This window comes from Caloenas nicobarica, chromosome 20, assembly GCF_036013445.1.
Source record: "Caloenas nicobarica isolate bCalNic1 chromosome 20, bCalNic1.hap1, whole genome shotgun sequence".
Classification (NCBI taxonomy): domain Eukaryota; kingdom Metazoa; phylum Chordata; class Aves; order Columbiformes; family Columbidae; genus Caloenas; species Caloenas nicobarica.
In genome coordinates, this window is record NC_088264.1 from 4,645,735 (window position 1) to 4,665,053 (window position 19,319).

A 19,319-nucleotide genomic window follows, 5' to 3' on the forward strand; every position below is an offset into this window, starting at 1 on the left:
CTTCCTGGTTGTTGTCGTCACTGACCTAATTGTTCTAAACAATATTAGCATGGCATATAGATGAGGAGCTCTGCTGGAATGGTTCTGCAATGTGAACAAGCAGCCAAAGGTGAGAGGAGGGGAGGCAGGGACTCCTTAAACTACATTTACTGCTTACAAAAGTGTCTGGAGCCACACAATTAAAGCAGGTTTTTTTGTTGCGTGGTGGTTTGTTTGCTTGTTTGTGTGTTTGTTTTCCCTCTACCTGAAAATATACTCCGGTTTCTTGGCTGGAGAGAAATAGCCACCAATACTGAGGACAATCTGGGTAAGCAAGCCTTACAGCTTTTAGGAGCTTCTACAGAGACAGCACTGCGTATTCAGTACCTACTGTGTCTCAGTGTCTGTGCACCCTTGCGTAGCTCTCTAGCTCATCTTCCAAACTCTTGGGCTGGGGAATCTTCACTTCATCAGAGAACCAACTGGAGACGGCCCAGCAGAGATCTGCCAGGGTCATTTTCTTCAGGAGTATGTAAGCCATGAAAAGAGGCTGAGGGATCTGGGCTTGCTTAGGCTGGCAAAAAAACAAGCTGAGGGCTTCACCTGATAGTCTGTGGCTGCTTGAAGAGAGTTAGTGGGGACGGAGCCAACGCCTTCTCAGTAGTGGTAGGTGATAAAACAAGGGGGAATGGCCACAAATTGCACTTTGGGAGATTCAGATTGAGAGATTAAGAGAACGTTTGGCACCAGGAGGGGAGTGTGGCACTATGAAACAGGTTGCCCAGCAAGGTTGTAGAAACTTCATCCTTCAAGGCTTTCATGGCTCAGTTGGATAAAGCCACAGCCGACCTTATCGGGTGCTGGCAAGGCCCAGCTTTGAGTGGAAAAAAGGACTAGAGAGCCTCCAGGGATTCCTTACAACCAGTGCTTCACTGCATCTGTTTTACTTACTATCCCTTTTTGACTTTCTCTTCCTTGCACGTGTTTATCTGCCTGTTGTCGTAGCAACTGTAACTTGTCTCATGCAGAGACTTCTCTGGTTGGTTTCAACCTGTTTTTTGCATGATGTAAAACTGATGCTGCATCTGTGTCCCCCCCCTTTCTCCAATAATTTGTGTCTTCGAGTCAACAAATACTAAATTTGAGAGTGAGACAAAGGTCTCGGAGGAACTAAGTTCCTACAACTTTCATTAAAAATATATGGCTAGTGATCATATGGGAAGGAGACTGGTGAAACCAGTATTGCAATGAGTGCTCCAGTTGGGAGAAAAGCACTGAAGTGCAAATAGATAGGAAACTGGGCACCCTTACTTTCCTGATCACACAACTGTTATATGGTGGGCACCTACTCTGGAATTCTAGCTCAGCAGCAAATATCCCAAGTTGGATTTTTTGAAACCTGAATTTCCTCAATTAAAGCACGTAAGTGAGAGGGCTGAGTTTCAAAGCAACTGCCTTTTACAGGAAGACCAAGGCTGCTAAAATTGATTTTTAGATCTCCAAACAGCATTAGGAGTGTACTTTAGGGCTAATGAATAAAATCTACCTTTTGTACTGTGGGGAACTACATGTACAGTTTTGAAATTTGGTGAAGATAGAATTTTGAGTTTCAAACATTACTTTTAACTTCCTGATCCTCTGGCTTAGTTGCCAAGTTTATAGATTTTCATCTTAGTGATCATCCCCTTTGCACTCTCTCAAGCTCATTTTTCCACTAAAAATCCCAATGAATTCAGAATATTCTCTGGTCACGCAAACAAGGGAAGAAGTGATAAAAACGAAGCACCAATCTGGTTGGGTGCCAGATCCATCTGCGTTGCTATCAGGTGACCTGTTAGCTGGGCAGAAATTCTGCCTCCGTGCTGTTTTAAAAGGTTACATCCAGAGGCTTGGAAATGGAGCGAGCCACCCAGGGTTAGGTAAGCGATGCTGGGTTTCATTGCTGCCTGGTCCCTCTTACAACAGTTCCTGCAAGCGGCTGCTGAGCCTCCTACGTGGGGATGATTGCGCCAAGAAAATACACAGCCCGTGATCTTCTTTCAGGTAAAAACTTGGCAGGAGAGAACAGACATCAGCTAGAAAGATTTCTAGGGTTATTTCAATAACTACTGTTTCCTGAGACAAGGCTGTTTGCAACTGAAACAAAGCCGAGCCTTGCTTTCTGTATATTCCACTTGGAACGAGTACTTTGCGATGAAAGAATAAACAGATTTACTCTGTGCTCACCACATAATGACGATCCTTGTGCACTAAGGTTTGGGATGAATATCTAAAAAGGGTTGCTGCTTTGGGATGGGGGAGAGGGATACAGTCTGTTTGGGAAGAAGAGAGATTGTTTGTCACCTGGTCAGTGAAAGAACCTGCAATGCACCAATCTGTACATATTCAGTAAAGATTTACTTAGGAAAGATGCAGGAATTAGAAATAATGGATTTCCTGTAACTTCTAACAAAACTGTATGCTGAATAAAGGGCTGTCCCTTTACCTTCCACCACTCAACTTTGCCTACAAAGAATGTGTCTTAGAAAGTAAGGATGAAAAAATGCAGCTTGCCCCTCCCTGTATCTCAGCTGTAGGGATTTATAATGTGTCATGATGAAATAATTTTCCCAATAGCACTGTCTGCTTGTTCACCGTGTTGCTATCTGTAAAACATCCATCTCCTGTCAGGTGTTAAGCATGGCAGGGATGCAAAACAGGGCTTTGGGTTTAGCCCTCACATTGAGGGGTGTGTTGAACAGCAGTATCTCTGGCAGGAAGATGGAGTCAGATGTGCTGACTTGACTTGTTTGCAGCTGTTTGGGTTTGGTCGATTTGGGCTTGCACGAGCATGTTTGTATATACATCCACAATATACATGTGAGAGGGATTCATATCCTGCTCTCTCTCTCTGCAGACCCGGGAGCCTAAAGGATCAGATGCATGACTGTCTGTTGCCTTTTTTTATTTAAATTAGCAACCCTCCATGAGTGGTTTGGGAATTTTTTTTTTTTCTTTTTGAACTGTAAGTGCTTTATATCAAAAATCAAAATTGAAAGGTCCCCACCAGCTGAAAGGCGATACCCTAATGAGATCAGAACAGAAAGCACCGTTCTGTGCTTGGGTGGTTTGACGCTGCTCGTGGTGGCTGCAGGAGCTGGCTGTGTTTGCTGTGCACATTTGGGCTCTGTTCTTCACTGCCCTCCAGCCCTGACCTGACAGCGTTGCCGGAACCTCCAGCCTTTTGTGAGTTGAGATCTGAAGCTTTTGGCTCATGTAACAGCACAAATGTTTGCTAAAGACTTTGCCCTTTGCCTGCTTCACTGTCTAGTGCATCAGGTCACGGACTCTTAGTGCTGTGACTGTTGGGTGTGATTGGTAGGGATTGTAGCTACACCGAGATCAATTCAAATTCTAAAACTTTAACAGTCTTTAAATGACATTGTTTACCCATCGTGGTCTATCCCGAGATGCAAATCCATGCAAACCGTGAGTTGCATTTTTCAAAATCTCTTGTGAAATACAGCTACTTTCGGGCATTGTGAAAGAACCTACGGGCTACACAGCACAACGTCTACTGTATCCTGCTATCTTCTGCGTCCACAAAAGAGGTTAGGAAACTTTGGGAAAAGCCCTGAAGCAATCTGAAATTTGGACAACGTACAGTGCAATCTGCCTGCCTTGGAAGGATGAAGACTTTAGACAACTCTGCTTGAAATTAAAACTGACTCCAGGGAGGCTAGATGTAACAAACAGGATGCCTGGATCGTGGTGACATCCCCCCCAGCAATTGGAGGTATTTGTATGCAGAAAATTGCCAAGCTGCTATCTTTTTCTTCTATAACACAAGCGAAGCCAAAGGATTTTGTTTTGTTCTGAATGCTGCTGAAACTTTATTCCCTTGGACACAGATCATCTGTGCTGAAAGCCAAGTTTCATCATTAAGCAAATTTTATCTGTTTAGATCTTAAACCTTTTAAGAGCAGAGATTAACGGGAGTATGAACACATAATCTTAACTTTCTGGTGTTGACACATAATCCATTAGGGCTCTTTTTTTTTCCCCCATGGAAATGTATTATGACATCCCTACTCATTGCTTCCAGCACACACAAAAAATGACTTTAGAAGATTTTAAATTTTTGTGATGTGAGCAGAAAGAATGCTTCCTAAGTAGAGCATGTTGTGCAGTGTAGTAATTGCTGAGAACTGGTAGCTCTTGGATCATCTGGGGCAGATTCGTTGACTGTGTTCTAACCAAATGTCAGTTTATTGTGAAGGAAGCGATCATTTTTCTTAGTTTTTTCAACAACAACAGTAAAAAGTTATGTATTAAATTCTTTAGAGAAATCTACCTTAAATCATGCATGAACTTACTGTGGGTTGTTAAATTTTGTAGCTTCTCCTTTATAGTTGTTTGTTCTTGTGGCAAAAAGTAATTACACTTCAGCCAACCATGTATACTTGCCTTTTTGCCTTCAGTAACAACTGGCTTAACACTGAAGGGAAAATTAGCCTTCCTTCCTTCCTACAGCCTGAATTTCCATATCTTAAGTCTTGTCTAGAGTTAATCTGAACTGTTGAACAAAATTTTAGAATGTCGATGTCATTGTATCTGGTTCAGACTTCAGTATTAGTTACAGAATTAGGTGCTGATCAGTTTATTGCTTTAGCATAAATTGATATTGTCAATGCAAATATCTTTGAAATTGGATTAAGTGCATCTAGTTTGCAGTTCATCCGAAATTAAATATACCAAGTTCTCTCCAGTGTGCACACTCTTGTCTCCCCGCTTTACCACCCTCGTTGGTGCCGGTTCTATCACGTGTATGGCAGGCGAATCGATTTGACTTCATGCAGCAAAATCCTGTTCGCATATGCGTTGTGTCGATGGGTTGGCTTTGAACCTGATCCGGTGGATGTTCCCAACGACCCTGCAGCCATGCGGTGACTCCAGCACAAAGGAGATGGTGGGAGCGTGTTGCTTAAGGACGGTTAGGAGAACCGAATTGATTCCACTTCTGTGCTTACTCCTGGTATTAACAGGAGTTGTAGCGGCGTGGGTGCAACGCGAAGCTGCTCTCTCTCAGCTTTGAGTGCACTTACAGTAAGAGCGGAGCCAAGGCAGCAGAGATGTGAACAAGGGCTGTGCGAGGTGCTTAGAAGAGCTTGTGTTACTGCCCACTTCTGCCACCGCTGAAGTCTGTGCTCTCACATTTTTACAGCTGCTGTTACTGGAACTACTTCTGGTATGTCTTTGTGCATTGGTTAGGGCTCGTGCTTCAATTTGGAAAACTATTTCATTGGGGTTGCACATTTTTCTGTCCTAGGCACAGCCTTCGGTTCCCTATCTCATGCTAGCTATGCATCATTGTTGCAAATTCATCCACTTCTGTAGCATCCGTGTGTTTTTGTAATCTTTTGAGAGTCCAAACTTCAAAACAAGGAAAGTACACGCACAATATTTGATGGACAAGCCTGTACAGTGGGGAAAACACGGAGTCCTTCTGGAGGACCATTCAAGTCATGCTTCCAGGAACTTTAAAGAACTAGATTTCTTTTAAGTAAGTGCACTATGCCGAGTAGTAATGCCATCACATTTTTTTTATTTTAATGAAATTTGGGACTGTCACTTCTGCTTTTTTTTTTTTTTTTTCCCCTTGGCTTTGTGTTGTTTCTAGAAGATTTGAACCAGTCTTCTCTTCTATCTCCCCCTTTCCTCAGCATACTTTCTCCAAGTGAATATGCACAAGCAGGACTGGCTGGTACTGTACTATAATAATTGGTGATCTGCCCTGTATTTTATCTCTAGAGTGCTGGAAACCTGTGAATCCTTGTATTTTAGTTTTGGCATTGTGGATTGTCGTCGTGGCCTTTGGCAGGTTTCCGTCTGTGCGTCTGAACTGCTCCTCCTGAAACATCTCTGCAGGTATTTGGTGAAAGGCTTTCGTATGTCTGCATAAAAAAGGCTAAAGAACTTTTTGTCATTGCTGCCCTAGGATCCAAAGTTTGGGGAGATTTTCTTCCTTATAATTAGCTCCGGAAGAGGATGGCAGAACTTGCTAAGCAAGCTATAATGGAGCAAGAAATCCATTGTCAGTTATATATTGGGCTTTTCCATGCAGAACCTCAGGAGATTTGTTTTCCATCAGGCTGTAATATTCTTATATCTTCAGAATGGTCTATGACCATGAACTAATTAATCTCCACAATACCTCTGGGAAGTAGACAAGTAGAGTTTTTAAAAAATAAATAAAAGAAGCGAAGTTTTCGGTATTTCCTGTGCCATCTTGTGATATTTACACTTCACTGGGGCAGCGACACACCTCCTGTGGGTGTACTACTTTTTATCGTTGCAGAAATAAAAAGGTTCATAATATATGAAGTGGCTTAGGTATTAAATTAGACTTACTCGAGCATGTACTGGATATTTTGCTAACCTGCTACCCCTTTTGTAAGTGATCACTCGTTCATAACACGAGGGGAGGAAAGAATTATAACTGTGATTTTTATCTGCAAAACAGACAAAAATGTTGCAGCAGCACAGCAGAGAGATAATTTACTTAAAAGAAAAATAATAAAGCCACAGAGGAAAAGTGGGCTATTGAACTCTGCTGGAGTTCATCAGAAACTCTTCTAACAGGCACCTCCGTGTCGCAAGCAAATCCCCAATTCCCAAAAGAAGCCTCGGAGATGGAGAGGACTGTACATTCTAGCAGTGATTAGTGTCCATTAAGATTCAACTCGGTGTCCAGTAAAGTGCTTTTGGCTACAAGCTAATAATTATTGATGCATATTTGAGGCTGCCTCGTATTGTGCATTACCCAGCGAAGAATTGAAGGGTTTTTCTGCCTCTCTTAAAATCTTAGATGGAACTGCAAATATTTCCTTGACTAGCAACCTTTTTTTGGAGCGAGTCGGTTATAGTTTAGGTGAGAATCTGGCCACGGAAAACTCCAGGAGTTCCTCACCCTTGGTCTTTTCCCAATAAAACACTAGCAGGGAAGTCCAGAGCAGTGGTCACCAACCCGGCTGACACAAAGATCCCAGCCTGGTGGAAACAACAAGTGCTTTGCTTTTGTGGTCAATTTGGTGACCCTTTGGCTGCAGGTGATGTTGGAGATTGCTGGGAAACCCTAACGGAGCCTCCAGAGCTCGGTCGCTTTGAATCATCGTTGGATTAGCGCTCTGCTCTTGGGTTGGCAAGGAGTGAAAGGTGGTAAACCCTCCCGCACAGGAGCAAGCGGGAAGGATTTGAGGAATGGGGTTTTCCTTGGATTTTAGAGACTCCGAATTTTGGAAGAGGTGTCTTCAAAATTACTTTGGACCTTGCCTCACTCCTTTTTTCAAACTTCACGCCTTTTGTTTCCAACCGGCGTGGGGCAGCCATGGCCTCTCCTCACAGCTCTCCCCTCTTCCTCATCCACCGTTCCTTCCTAAATTTTCATCAGGTGTGTTCACTTGAGTCAGACAGCATTTCAGAAATAGTTCTTTGGGGTCGGTACAGCAAGTTTTAGGGTTGACGAAAATATATGTCAGGACTGAGCCTTCCCAAGCCACTAAAAATGGTTTATTTGGAAGAAATGGGCAGATTACGGCCTTGTTGCAGAGCTGGATCCAAAATTTTAACTCTTCTGTTTGAACCTGATTTAAAAACAGAGGATTCCTAAATGCTATGAAATAAAAAAGCTAAACATGGAAGCAAAACCCAGAAAGGTAACAAGAACTTAAAAAAAAAGGGGGGGGGGGAGGCAAGCAAAAAGCCAGGATTTGCCCATAAAAGCGTCAGAACTCTTTGAAGATAAGTACAGACTAATGTCCCAGTCCTCACTTTTTCCAGCTTTTCTGTCGTGCCCTGTGGTATATACATGAATTGTCTGATGTTGTTCCACCCTCCAGAGAGATGCTTTTCTGTGGAATGAAGGGTTCTGTATAATTACCACAGTATTTGGGGTTTTTTTTTTGCGGATCAGGGGCGGTGTGAGAGAGCAGATTGCAGTCGCTTATGAGCCGTTACTGCTTTTTTGCAGGATCTGGCTCCGCTGAGATCATGAGACCGTTTTGCCCTACTGTTCCCGGTAATTAGGCATTTCTAAGCAGCAGGTCAAACCAATTTGTTTTGAGGGACTGTTTATTTTGTTCCACTGCTGTTAGCGACAGGGGATTTTTTTAGAGGGGGGGTCTCTGTTTTTTTGAGCTACTGTTCTGTCCCAGTGCTAATCTTGGCACGAGATCCCTGGGTGTAGTTTAGCGATTGGCTTTGGAGAGGGCGAGGGAGCAATTATAACTTTCTATTATTTATTTTGCAGTCAGTATTGTTTAAGCACGCATTCAAGAAGTTTTTTTCCCAAGGGCCACGCTGTGCCTTTCACGCAGATTTCTCACGTGAAGCCTTGGCAGGGGGTAGGGTGACCAAAGCTACGGTTTCTTCCAGGGAAAATGCTGTGAGGGTGTGCGAGGTTGTTGCTGAAGAGAATGTACAGAAGCTCGTCTTAAGTAATCCAGCAAGGAACAAACAGAGATGGGTAGCATTAGAGGAAAAAAGGGCTGAATCAGAGAGCACTGTGTGCAAACAAGTGCAAAATTAAAACAGGTAAGTTCAACCCCCCTGCACACACACACTCTTTCAGGGGCTGCAGAAGGGAGGAGAGAGCTTGCAGCCTCTTCACTCTTCACGAGCAATTTTAGCCCGTTTAGCAACAGGCTGAACAACTTTGCATTCCTCTTGTGTGCGTGCTCGTCTGCTCTGCTCCGCGGCTGGCAGGTGGGATCTGCTGGGAATCAAACCGTGGACTTTTCAACTGATCCAACTTGACACGCTATTCGCAGCAGGGGCATTAGAATGTATAAGGGACGTTATGTTGGCAGCAGTAACCAAACAGTGTAGGTTTTTGCTTCTCTGCCTTGAACAACAGATTTTGTCTTTTTATTTTAGAGCAATGCTATGCCTGGAAGTTCAGCTCTCGGCACTTCTAAAATAAAAAAGAACAGACCTCAGGAAAAGGCTTTTGGTATCAGACTTCACCATTTCACTTTCAAAGCCATAGATCTTAGATTGAATTTAAAGAAATAAAAACAAAGACAGTGGCAGGAAACAAAGTGGGGGGGTAAAGTTCATTGTTTAAGTGACTCTCCAGGGCTGTTTTGGTTCTGTGTATTTCCTAAGCTGTAGAAACATTTGAAGTGGGGAAATATCATCAAATAAAGGGCAGTTTTATCAGACACGTTCAGACGCAGCTCCTTGTTCAGCTGACAAAACCATGTTTTCATCTTGACTGGCTTCTTGTAGTCTGGACAGTGTATGCAGTGATACCAGCCTCTTAAGTTTCACTGTAGCTGATTTTAGACTTGGAGTCAGCTGCTTGAAATCCCTGAATTTTCTCAGCATCAGACATGTTTCTGCTTCACAGGAGCCTCCTCCTGCCCACACCCCCTCTCCACTCCACCCTGAGTGCTTGTGCTGTCGTTCAGCTCCCCCACCCTCTCCTGGGACAGGAAAAAATGAAGCGTCTGCCCGTCCCGGGTAGATTATGTCGCTGTTTGCAGGCAGGACGGCGTTGCAGCCCATACGCCGAGAGGGAAGGCGAGCGACCGAAGGGCGGCTATTGTTCAACTGGAGCCAAGGAGCTGAATAGAGAGTCTTGCGCTTGACGAGTTCAGCCCTGGCTTTTCTGCATTCCAAAGCGTCGGAGGCTGAGAAAACAAAAGCACGGGAGAGAAGCGTGCGGAGGCTCCGCTGGCTTTGTGGTTGGCATGGTGGCGGGACCATGGTGGAGGTTTTAGAATTACCGCAGAATGCAGTTCACAGGTGAGAGAGATTCCTCCTGACACGGGCCGTGCACACAGGGACTGTCTTGCTGCAGCGTTTCCAGTGAGGAGGGATCGGGTAGGAGGCACATAGGTATTTTGCTGGAAATTTAAAGTGACTAGACTTAAAGCAACTAGAAACTTTAAGGTTTTTTTTTCCCGTGTTGCATGTATATATTAACTCCTTTCTTCCGTTTTATACGCAGGTTTTTAAAGTGATGTTTGCATAGATTTAATGTGATGAATGGAAAAGCGGATTATTGGTACTTTTCTGCTCACTACTATAGACATTAAGTGTTAGTATTCAAACATCATGTAGATGCAAAGATGAGCAACAGGTTTTTGTAATGGCTTTCAAAGTTAAAAATCTAGTTTATTGCTACTTAAATCATCAGGTTTACTTTTCTCCCTCTCCCTGAAAGCCTTTACTTACCTAACATAAGTCAGTACATTTTTATATGACATTGGATTTCTGGATAAGGCCAGACATCATTCTTCAAGGGCACACGGTGGGAATATTTTCCAGTGTTTACTTGTGGCTGGCATTGCGTGATGTTCTCAGCATATGATATCGCCAACCTTGCTTCCTGTCCTCCAGCAAGCGATGGTAAATCAAAGCAGTTCACGGGATCCTACAGATTGCTCGTAAAAACAAGAGGGTTTGTTTTCTTTTCAATATTAAGGACATCGCCTTAGTAATGCTGCTCGCTTTTCTAGCAGCTTTTGTCTTAAAATATATTGTTAAGTGATAGCAAGCTGGAAAGCATTTAAATTTTGTGGCTTTTGATATAGTTACACATTTTTCAGTAGCTACAAAAGCAATAAATGTTGTCAAAGGAAACTGGGAACGGAAACTCCCAAGTTAGATGTTTTCTACCTTGGAAACAGCCTTTAATAGGTACTGATCATGAAGTCCTTATTAGTCATTTTCCTCCTCATCTGTACACTGGGGAGAATACTAATTTGCTAACTTGGAGAGACTGTTTTTGTTAGCCTGGACCAATGAGGTTGTGCTGCAGCTGCTTTTGAATTACATGATCAGAAAATGAAAACATTCTGCCTTAGATTTTTTTGGACAAATGTGTTTCAAAAACAATCAAACTTTTGGCAAACTAATCAGAAAAGCTCAGGGCAACGCAATCCCGGCCCCTTCCAAGTTTCATTAGGTGATTTTGGGGTGGTTACCAGGAGGTACCCTTTAGAATTTCCTGTCTCTTTTGGGGGCTCTTTCGTATGATTAACATGTTAATAGAGTAGCGAATTAAAAATACAATGCTGGGGAGTTCTGGAAGGCAGACGTGAGCAGCAACTTACATTCCTGCAAGTTCTTCATGTTGTGCCTGGCTTTATCTGATACTCATGGGTGCTCTTGCTCTTCCGCTCTCTCAAAATCTTTGGTGGTGGGGAAAATGATGTAATCGTAATGAATACTTGAGGTGACTTCTGTCAGAAAGATCTGTCATGGCTCTTTAAAGCTCGTGGGAACAAATCAGCTTCACTTGTATATAAGCAGAAGGAAGGGGCTTTCTGGTATGTTGAGGCTGGAGCTGCTCTTTGCCATTTTCTGATATCTGGGAGGAAGTATTGCACCAGCTGTGCAATATTGGAAGTCCGAGAATTATGCGATGCAGCAAAATACAGGGCATGGACGGCTTTTGTAGGTGGCTTGTTGGCATCAAGAGACAGATGAATTTCCCAGCCTGTAGAGGTACGTACCTTTTCAAAGCTTTAATTCTCCACAAAGGGAATACTTCCTTTTATCTAGATTTCTTGGCTAATTGGCATCAGAAAGCACAAATCATTTTTAGGAGAGCTAATAATGGTGGGATTTGAAACTGGGCCAGTGGCAGAAGGGAAATGTAATGATCTTCTTCCATTTAATTTTCTATGTATATGGGTGACTGCTTCTAGTAAGGGAGAGGGAAATCTGCACGGGAAGTCAGCAAGCAAATGTCGCAACTACAGTCACTGCTTTACAGTTTCAACAGCATCATCTCCACGTGTTAAATGGTCAATAGACTTTGACTACGTGTCTTACGGATTTAATGGGAAATGGTGCCAAAATTGTCGTGGTAAACGTAACTGCAAGAACTGGTTTGCGGAGTCGGGTAATAGCTGGTTATCTGAGCAGATGATGGTGAGTCCGGAGAGAGTTTCCTTCCATAGCTGCTCCTTCGTCAGGCAGTGGATCTGCTGTGATGACACACGACGTCGCATTTACGTGCTCTTGCACCTTCAGCGTGCTCAGCTGGGGCTTTAGGAGGGCAAAGTTGTGTCGTGGACACCTGCCAGAGGAGTGAAACAGCTCCGCTGGTGTCCTTGCTTAGTGTAGGCCTTCAAAAGTGGTGCCAGCCACAAGCATTCAAAAATGCCAGTCTGGCTTAGAAAAGCGGAGATAGATTTATTTTTTTTTTTAAATTCATTTTCCTGCTTGTTTTGATCCTTTTTGGAATAGGCTTCAGTCAGATTTTCAAGCTCAGTGGCATTCAAACTGTGAAAGCCAGGTCCTTTTGCTAGAATAGAGGCTGTAATTGTCTCCACATGTATTCGATTCCAGGGGTAATGGCTACAGGAAAAATGCCAAATGTGCAAAATACAGCGTAATTCTAATGCCAGCTTCCACAACATTCCTGCTCTTAAAGCCCTGTCTTGGTATGTCCTAAGGTCACTCTAAAATGTCGGCTATATTTTCCAGGTTAACTCTCACCACAGTGTCCAAGAAGAATCTTTAAGGTATTGTGTCAGTCAGAAATTAAGCCCGTGTCCACAAGATGGAGGGCTTGGTATGTCCTTGCAAAAATTCCGTGAACTATACAGTCTCTTACCTTGCTGCGTTTCCTTGCTTCACTGCTAAATTTGGTCCCTAATTTGGAAACAGATTAAAAAAAAAACCTTCCGTGTACTGCCTTACTTGTCCTGATCTCTAGTGTTTTGGAAAGGCCTTGGGCTTTGGCAGTTGCCTTATTTTGCTGCTTACCTAGAGATTAACATAATATTCCTATAAACACAGGTGGAACTGAGTTGTAAGAGGGAGGGAGACCACATGATTCATAGGCAGGGGTAGGAAATCATATTGCTGGTCATAACCACTCATTCTCCAGAATGCTCCTGCTTTTCTGCTGCATACCTGGTAAGTGCAAGCTGCATGCTTTCGGGCTTCTAGACATCAAAAGGGGTTTTTTTTGGTGGTTTTCTGTCTCGTTATCTGGTATTAGAAGTGCAGGTTATTGTGAATTAGTCTCTTTTTTTGTTGTTGTTGTTGTTGTTGAGTCTGTGCCAATTAAGGAGAGTTCAACTCCCACCTGATGATGTTGGTAAAGCTGCGGTTTCTTGATGTATAAAGGGAACAAGCAGTGACCTCAGGGTGGAGTGAAGCTCCCTGTTGGCACAGCACCCTCAACCCTGCTCTGCAAGAATGGCAGGTATTGAGTTTGTGCTGAAAACAAGCAAGTTGAACTCGTGGGAGTGCTACGTAGAGCTGTTACCTTGTACTGAACCATGTAGGAAGAGGGTAAATAAAGATGAAGTTGATGGGATGGTGGAGCAATTCCTACACGATCTGACCACAAGCTTAGGAAGTCATGTGGTCAGTAAAATATCAAATACTGATCATGTTGAATCACTTCCCACAATACTTTGAAGCCATCTGTGTGAGCCCCGTGCATTCTGATGGCACCAGAATGTTGCAGACTAGATGATGAAGACATTTAATTCTCTCATCTGAAACTGTTTTTCTCAAAATTGTAGGTCTCTGTTGTCTATGTGATCATGTCTAGTCACAGAAGGCAAAAAAAAAAAACCCAAGCCAACCACCACCCAAACCCCAGGCCTCTCTCAGTTGTTCTTTCGTTTGTTTGCTGGTTGGAGATGTTATCCCACTAACTGAAGTCTAAATAAGAAAAGTCATTCCTGGCTGTTTCCCTTCTCCGGTTGAGAGTATATGCCCAAGGAAAACCAGGAGGTCCAAAAGTGCTAGTTGAGACCAACATGAATGATGGTGGTATGCCAACAAAACTGCCTTAATCAATTATTTTCACTTGCAGTTTTTTCTGAATTTGGGCAAAATCCAGCACTTACGAAGACATGAGTTGTGCAAACTATGTGGCCCACAGGGTGACCAGGGAAAATTGTTCTCCTTTTCCATGCCTGACGGCAGCATTCTTGGGGAAGTGCTTTGCTGTCCCAATAGCAACTTGGAGGGCAGTTTAGTGCAAGGTGTCCCCTTTCCCCAAAAACCTGCCTGCTTGTTTTCTCTTTCTGATGTAGCACGTCAGCATCTTGAAGTGCAAAGGATCGAGCAGTTGAGTCCTCGAGGATGGTAATAACCTGTCCGATTGCCAACCCCCTGTACTGTATCCGTCCCTATCGGTTACGTCACAAACACTGGGAAGAATTGTTTAGAAGGTACTTCTCCCATGATGCTCCAATGTAATTTCTGATAAATCTGTCATATGTTAAGTGCTTCTCTTCTCTCTTTCTAATAAAGCTCCTTTATAGTGATTGAGAACAGATAAAATCTGAAGGACCTTTAAGATTGTCTGTAAAATAGCAGTTGTACTGTATCCGAACTGCCCAAGCAAGACTTGTGCATTTAGAGACAAGGCAGGTAGGAGTAGATATTTGGTTTTTGCTGTTTTCTTCCGGTAGCTGTACAGAAACAGTGCTCTTTCTTGTTAACTTTTGTCTTGGTCAAGTTTAAGCTGTACTTACATTTGAAGTTTACAGGTTTTGGAAATTCTTGTTCAGAAAAACAGTGATGCTGGTATCACTTGAGACACTGGTGATTTCAGTCCTCGCGGTATCGAAGTTCAAAAAATCACTCCCCATTCCTCTTTCATACTACTTTAAAAAGATGGAAGAGCTCTTGGATTTCTGGGCTGGATCTTCAGATGTGTGAAGCAGGTGATATAACTGGGCTCAGTGAGCAGGGGATCAGACCCTGAATGTTGGTATTTTTCACGTTCTTCATCCATCCTGGAAGAATTGGCGCCTTTTCTGGCTTCTTAATATTTCTTTCAGTCTTAGCATTAAAGTAACATTTCTAATGCTACGTAACTTTAGAATGAACGTAACATCTCTAGCAAAGATGCTGGCTCAGAAATCCTTTTTTTTTAATTGAAGTGCTTGTGATTCGATTCATTTCAAGCTGTCACGTTCATGTTACTGAGCAAGGGCTTCCATATTGATCTTTGTGCTTGGTAAATCTGGGAAAGTGCGGGGTTTGTCTTGTTTTTGGAGCTTCCCATTTTCAGGACATTTTCAATCTGCTCTTTGTTTTGAACACCCAATGTTTTTGGTTGGAGGGAAAGAATATAGAAGGTAATCTTCATCAACACATTCTTGGGGAAAAAAGTCATCGCATGAATACCAGCATCGGAAATGAAGTAGTCTTTACGTACTGCTTGTTAAATATATAGCTGGGTGTATTCACACTTTAATACAAGATGTCTGTTTACATGAGGCATATGGCTCATAGTTTGGAAAGGCGCTTCGGAGTAGATGACTCTGTAAATAATGTCTTGGCCCTAATTTGGAATTAAATTAGCTTAATGTTTTTAGAGTAGTCATTAATAGATACTTACAAACTACCATACTCTAGCAGCATAACTTAGCTGAATCCCTTGGCTATGCTGAGGATACCTGAAGCTGGATTGAGTACAAAAATGTAATTAAGTTGGTGTGGAAATGGGGAAAAAGAAAAAAGGCATAATTGCTTCATCAGTGAAGTTCTGAACATCCAGCAGCTCTCCCCAGCAGAAATACTTGTGTCAGAGCTTTTGGTGCTCCTGGTTCGGTCACTCTTTTGTAATGTTGGTGTTTTTCCATGGGAAAGTGGACAACAATAACAGAACAGTTTGACCTGCGGTAGTAAAACTATTGCTAGTTCTTCTCAATTCTGGAACTGGCTTACTTAGGGTTAACATGCCCGAGAACCAAAATCACAGTAATTTACCTGTTCTTCAATTACAGTAATTTTTTAAAAGATCATTTAACTGCATCTTTCTTGCCGTACGTGAGCAGCATGATGGTTCCTTCTGGTACCTCCTCGGCCTGGAGGTAAAGCCAAGTTTCTTTCCTTGTGCCACACGGGACATTCTCTGTGGTGTGGGCGCGGGTCCATGTCTCGTTCGTGCTGTTGATCTTCAGCTGATGGTTTGACTCCCAATCTTCCTGCCCTCCTCAAGCATCTCTTTATTAACACATCCCGGAGGTAAAAAGTATAGGGCTGTATAGTCTTAGACGCAGCACGACTTCATTTTGTGGGCAGGTGCAGTCAGCAGCCTGCAGGATTCATCTTCAGCCTCTACAGCGTTACAGTCTTGCATCAGTTTTGCCAGGAAAACACAATACTGGGATCTAGAGAGAGAACTGGGGCAGACATCCTTCTAAAAAACGAAGAAGTCACCTTGTTTACGATGTGTTAGAACGTTCAGGAGGAAAATATTATGGAAAAATTGATGATGTGTTTTAGAAATAGTTTAAAATTCAGCTCCTTAGCAAGGAGCTTCATAGGCTTCTGACAGCTTTTATTCTTAACCTGAAAAGCATGTCTGTAATTCGGAGATATTGTGTATACTCTAATTGTTTAAATGCACCAAGGAAACACAATGTAATGGGAGATCTCTTAAGACATAGTAGCTTGCTATTGTGGACAAGATTTTGAAGCATTGATTAGATTCATATAGGCGGTTAGATGTATCTTCATATTGCAAGGGAACTATAAGCCAACTTCTGTGCTGGTAAGTGGTGTTCTGTGTGTCCAAGTAAACTAATTTAAATGAACTTTGTCTGAGAGGACCATGACTAGCCTTGGGTATTTAGCCTTTTTTTAAGTGTTTGTGGTAGGGACTTGCTGCTCGGTTTCTGTAAAGGTGAAGTGATTTTGCCAGGGAGGCTCAGTGGGCACAGAGGAGTGTTATAAAGGCTAAACCCTTCGGGTTTAGTTTAAATTTTCATTTCATTTGCTGACCTGTTTGTCTCCAATGCCCTGTCAAAACTAAACGTGGAAATAGCTCCCTGACACTATTTTAAATGTCACCTGTAGAAGGGAGCTCTTGCCTGTGTTGTTATACACTGGAGAACTTAAAGGTTTGTTGTTTTTCTCACCTTCATTTTGAGCCTTTCTATCCCTATTTATCTTTACAGGTTGTCAGCAGGCGCAGCTTTCGCTGCCGCTGGATTCCTCGCTGCTCCAGCAATTGTTATTTAGGAAATTCTTTGCTCTGCCTCCCCCCTGAGTAACCGCTCGGTTCACGTCTCTGATCCCAGCTGGGTTTGGAAGGATAGTGGTGTTCACTCTGGAAAGTCAGGGGGACTGTTACCCTGCTGAAAGATAATATTGCATCAGCGCTGTGGCATGTCGAGGTTGTTGTCTTCAGCTGGATGAGAGCTGCTGAGAGCGAGTGCGAGAGATCACCGACTGGGCGAAAATCACTTCATTAAGCAATCTGAAAGGATAAAATACTAGACGATAATGTGTATGTGTGGGCTGGTACTTCATCAGCACGGTTTCACTTTCCGCAACAGAATGGACTGGCTTAAAGAGAGACCTGGGTGTCCATCATTTATTTTTCCTCGTAAAAAAGGGCTTTCTGTGGACTTTGTCGTGCTCCAACAGCGCTATCCACAGCTCCTCCTGTCCAACGTAAATCTGCCATTGATTCACGTTGCGATAGAATTATTCTGTTCAGCTGCTCAGAGCTTGTTCGTAGGATTGTGTCGCTGGTTTTGCTTATGTAGCTTAAGCCAAGAAGTTGTTCATGTCACAAAATAATTGTGAATCCTTTCACCAGGATTCCATAATACACAATGAGTTACTCGGCCTTGTCTATCCAGATACTCTTGAACAAGATTATAGCGTGGTTAGAAGGCTGTTGTATTGTAATAGCACTCCTCAAAGCAAAATGACTTTCATTATAGATAAGCATTTAAAATTATTTAACGCAGGAAACGGAGCCTTTTCCATTTAGAACTGACATTTTTAGATGTCTGGAAAACTAATTTTCAAGCTAGCTTGCTTGTTCTGTGCTGTGGCGTTGAATAGGATTGGAAAGTTATTAATGGCTTGGCATTTTTGCGGAGCAAAATGACTCAAACAACTTTTCCTATTTCCTAATGGACATGTGTAGAGGCAGGTAGTGTTGTCTGGTATATATGGCATTCATCCAGGAGCTGGAGAAGCGGATGTTTATTGTTTCTTGTGGATTAACTAGTGCTGCAACCTCAGCAAGCTGTTTCACATGTCTTTGTCAAAAAATGTGCCCTCTCCCTACCCACTGTGCCCCTGTTCTGAAGGGAGCATTTCATTTTTCGAGTGTGCAAGTATTCTGTCTTTATTTGCTCCTAAATTAACTGTAAAACATTTCAATAAGAATGGCTTGGGTGTGCAATGTCTAATGTACGTTGCTGTGAAGACATCATCTCCTGACTATAGCAATATCCATCAATCAGTCCGTCAGTCTCTCCCTAGTGCAAGTAAGATCCATTTTTCCTCTTCTTGTAAGTGCCTCATGCAGAGAACATTAATATGTTATGATTTATAATACTACCCCGACTTTGTGCTTACGAAGCATCTGCATCAGAAGGCATCTGTGCTCTATTATTTGCGTATATTATGAATTATCATTTACTGAAACTCCTGTAGAAAAATCTGAGCACTCATGCCTCCGTGTAGTTTCACTTATCAAGAGTGCTGATTTTTAAATCCACAGGATGGCAAAGCTGCTTAGCTTCATAGGCTTAAAAAATCAGAACTGTAGGAAGGTGACATTTCTGACAACAGCAGAAAGGAGCAGAAGCTCATTCACTGATGGTAATGGAAAGAATTACCTGTTGGGGATGTATACAAGTTGAAAATTATTAGTTTCTATAGGAGGTTCCAAACCGTAAGGGCTTGGTTTAATTTTCGGCCTTGTGGACTCATCTGCTTTTGGGACTCGGGGGTGAGAGAGATGAACCCCAACACTTTGAAGGAGTTTTCTTGTGCCTTTACCTGCTGTGCTCTGTCACCACTGGTGCTCGTTTGGGCAGACAGCAGCAGCTGCTTACTCCTCGTTTGGCTTGGGGTTTTTTTAATGACTACTTTGCCGATCTCTCCCATCTTTCTATATCTGTCTAGTACAGGATATTTTCACATTTTGCATACTTCTGCTCTAGTCAGTAGAGCAATTTGTATCCCTATTTGCATTGGTTCAACAAGCTTTTTTTTTTCCCCGCCGTAGGTAGGTCTCACAGCATGAAAATAAGTTAGTTATGTTTTGAATATTCCTCTCCTGCTTATTTGCAGCTTATCTCAAAAAATGGTTGTCCTGGAAACTTTGGACAAGACTTTTTGAAAGCTTTGGTAAGCTCTAAAGCACAAGGCGTGCTTTAAGATGGAGAAAGACAAATTTAAGAAGCTGTTCAGTGTTTCTTCTGCCGGTGGCAAGCTTTAGTGGGCGACCAGCACTACATCCTTCCTGCAGCTGTGGAGCAAGTTTAGTCTCTGGTTTTCTTGCAGAGCAAAACATTTAAAAATTAAAATCAATGCTATGGAGGAGTTTAAAGATATTTTCA

At 42.7% G+C, this 19,319-nt stretch overlaps 1 protein-coding gene across 4 annotated transcripts in view; it reads left to right on the forward strand.

Annotated features, from left to right (window-relative positions):
- The window catches only part of RASAL2 (RAS protein activator like 2), a 180,731-nt gene that overhangs the window by 94,881 nt on the left and 66,531 nt on the right, over positions 1-19,319 (forward strand). Inside the window, exon 1 of one of the 4 annotated variants that reach the window (XM_065648933.1) lies at positions 9,667-9,765. The exons of the other annotated variants lie outside the window; for them this stretch is intronic. Within the exon in view, the coding sequence (XP_065505005.1) occupies positions 9,753-9,765 (13 nt within the window). The 5' untranslated portion in view covers positions 9,667-9,752. Of the gene's footprint in view, positions 1-9,666; positions 9,766-19,319 lie in introns of those variants that run through there. 4 annotated transcript variants of the gene reach the window in all.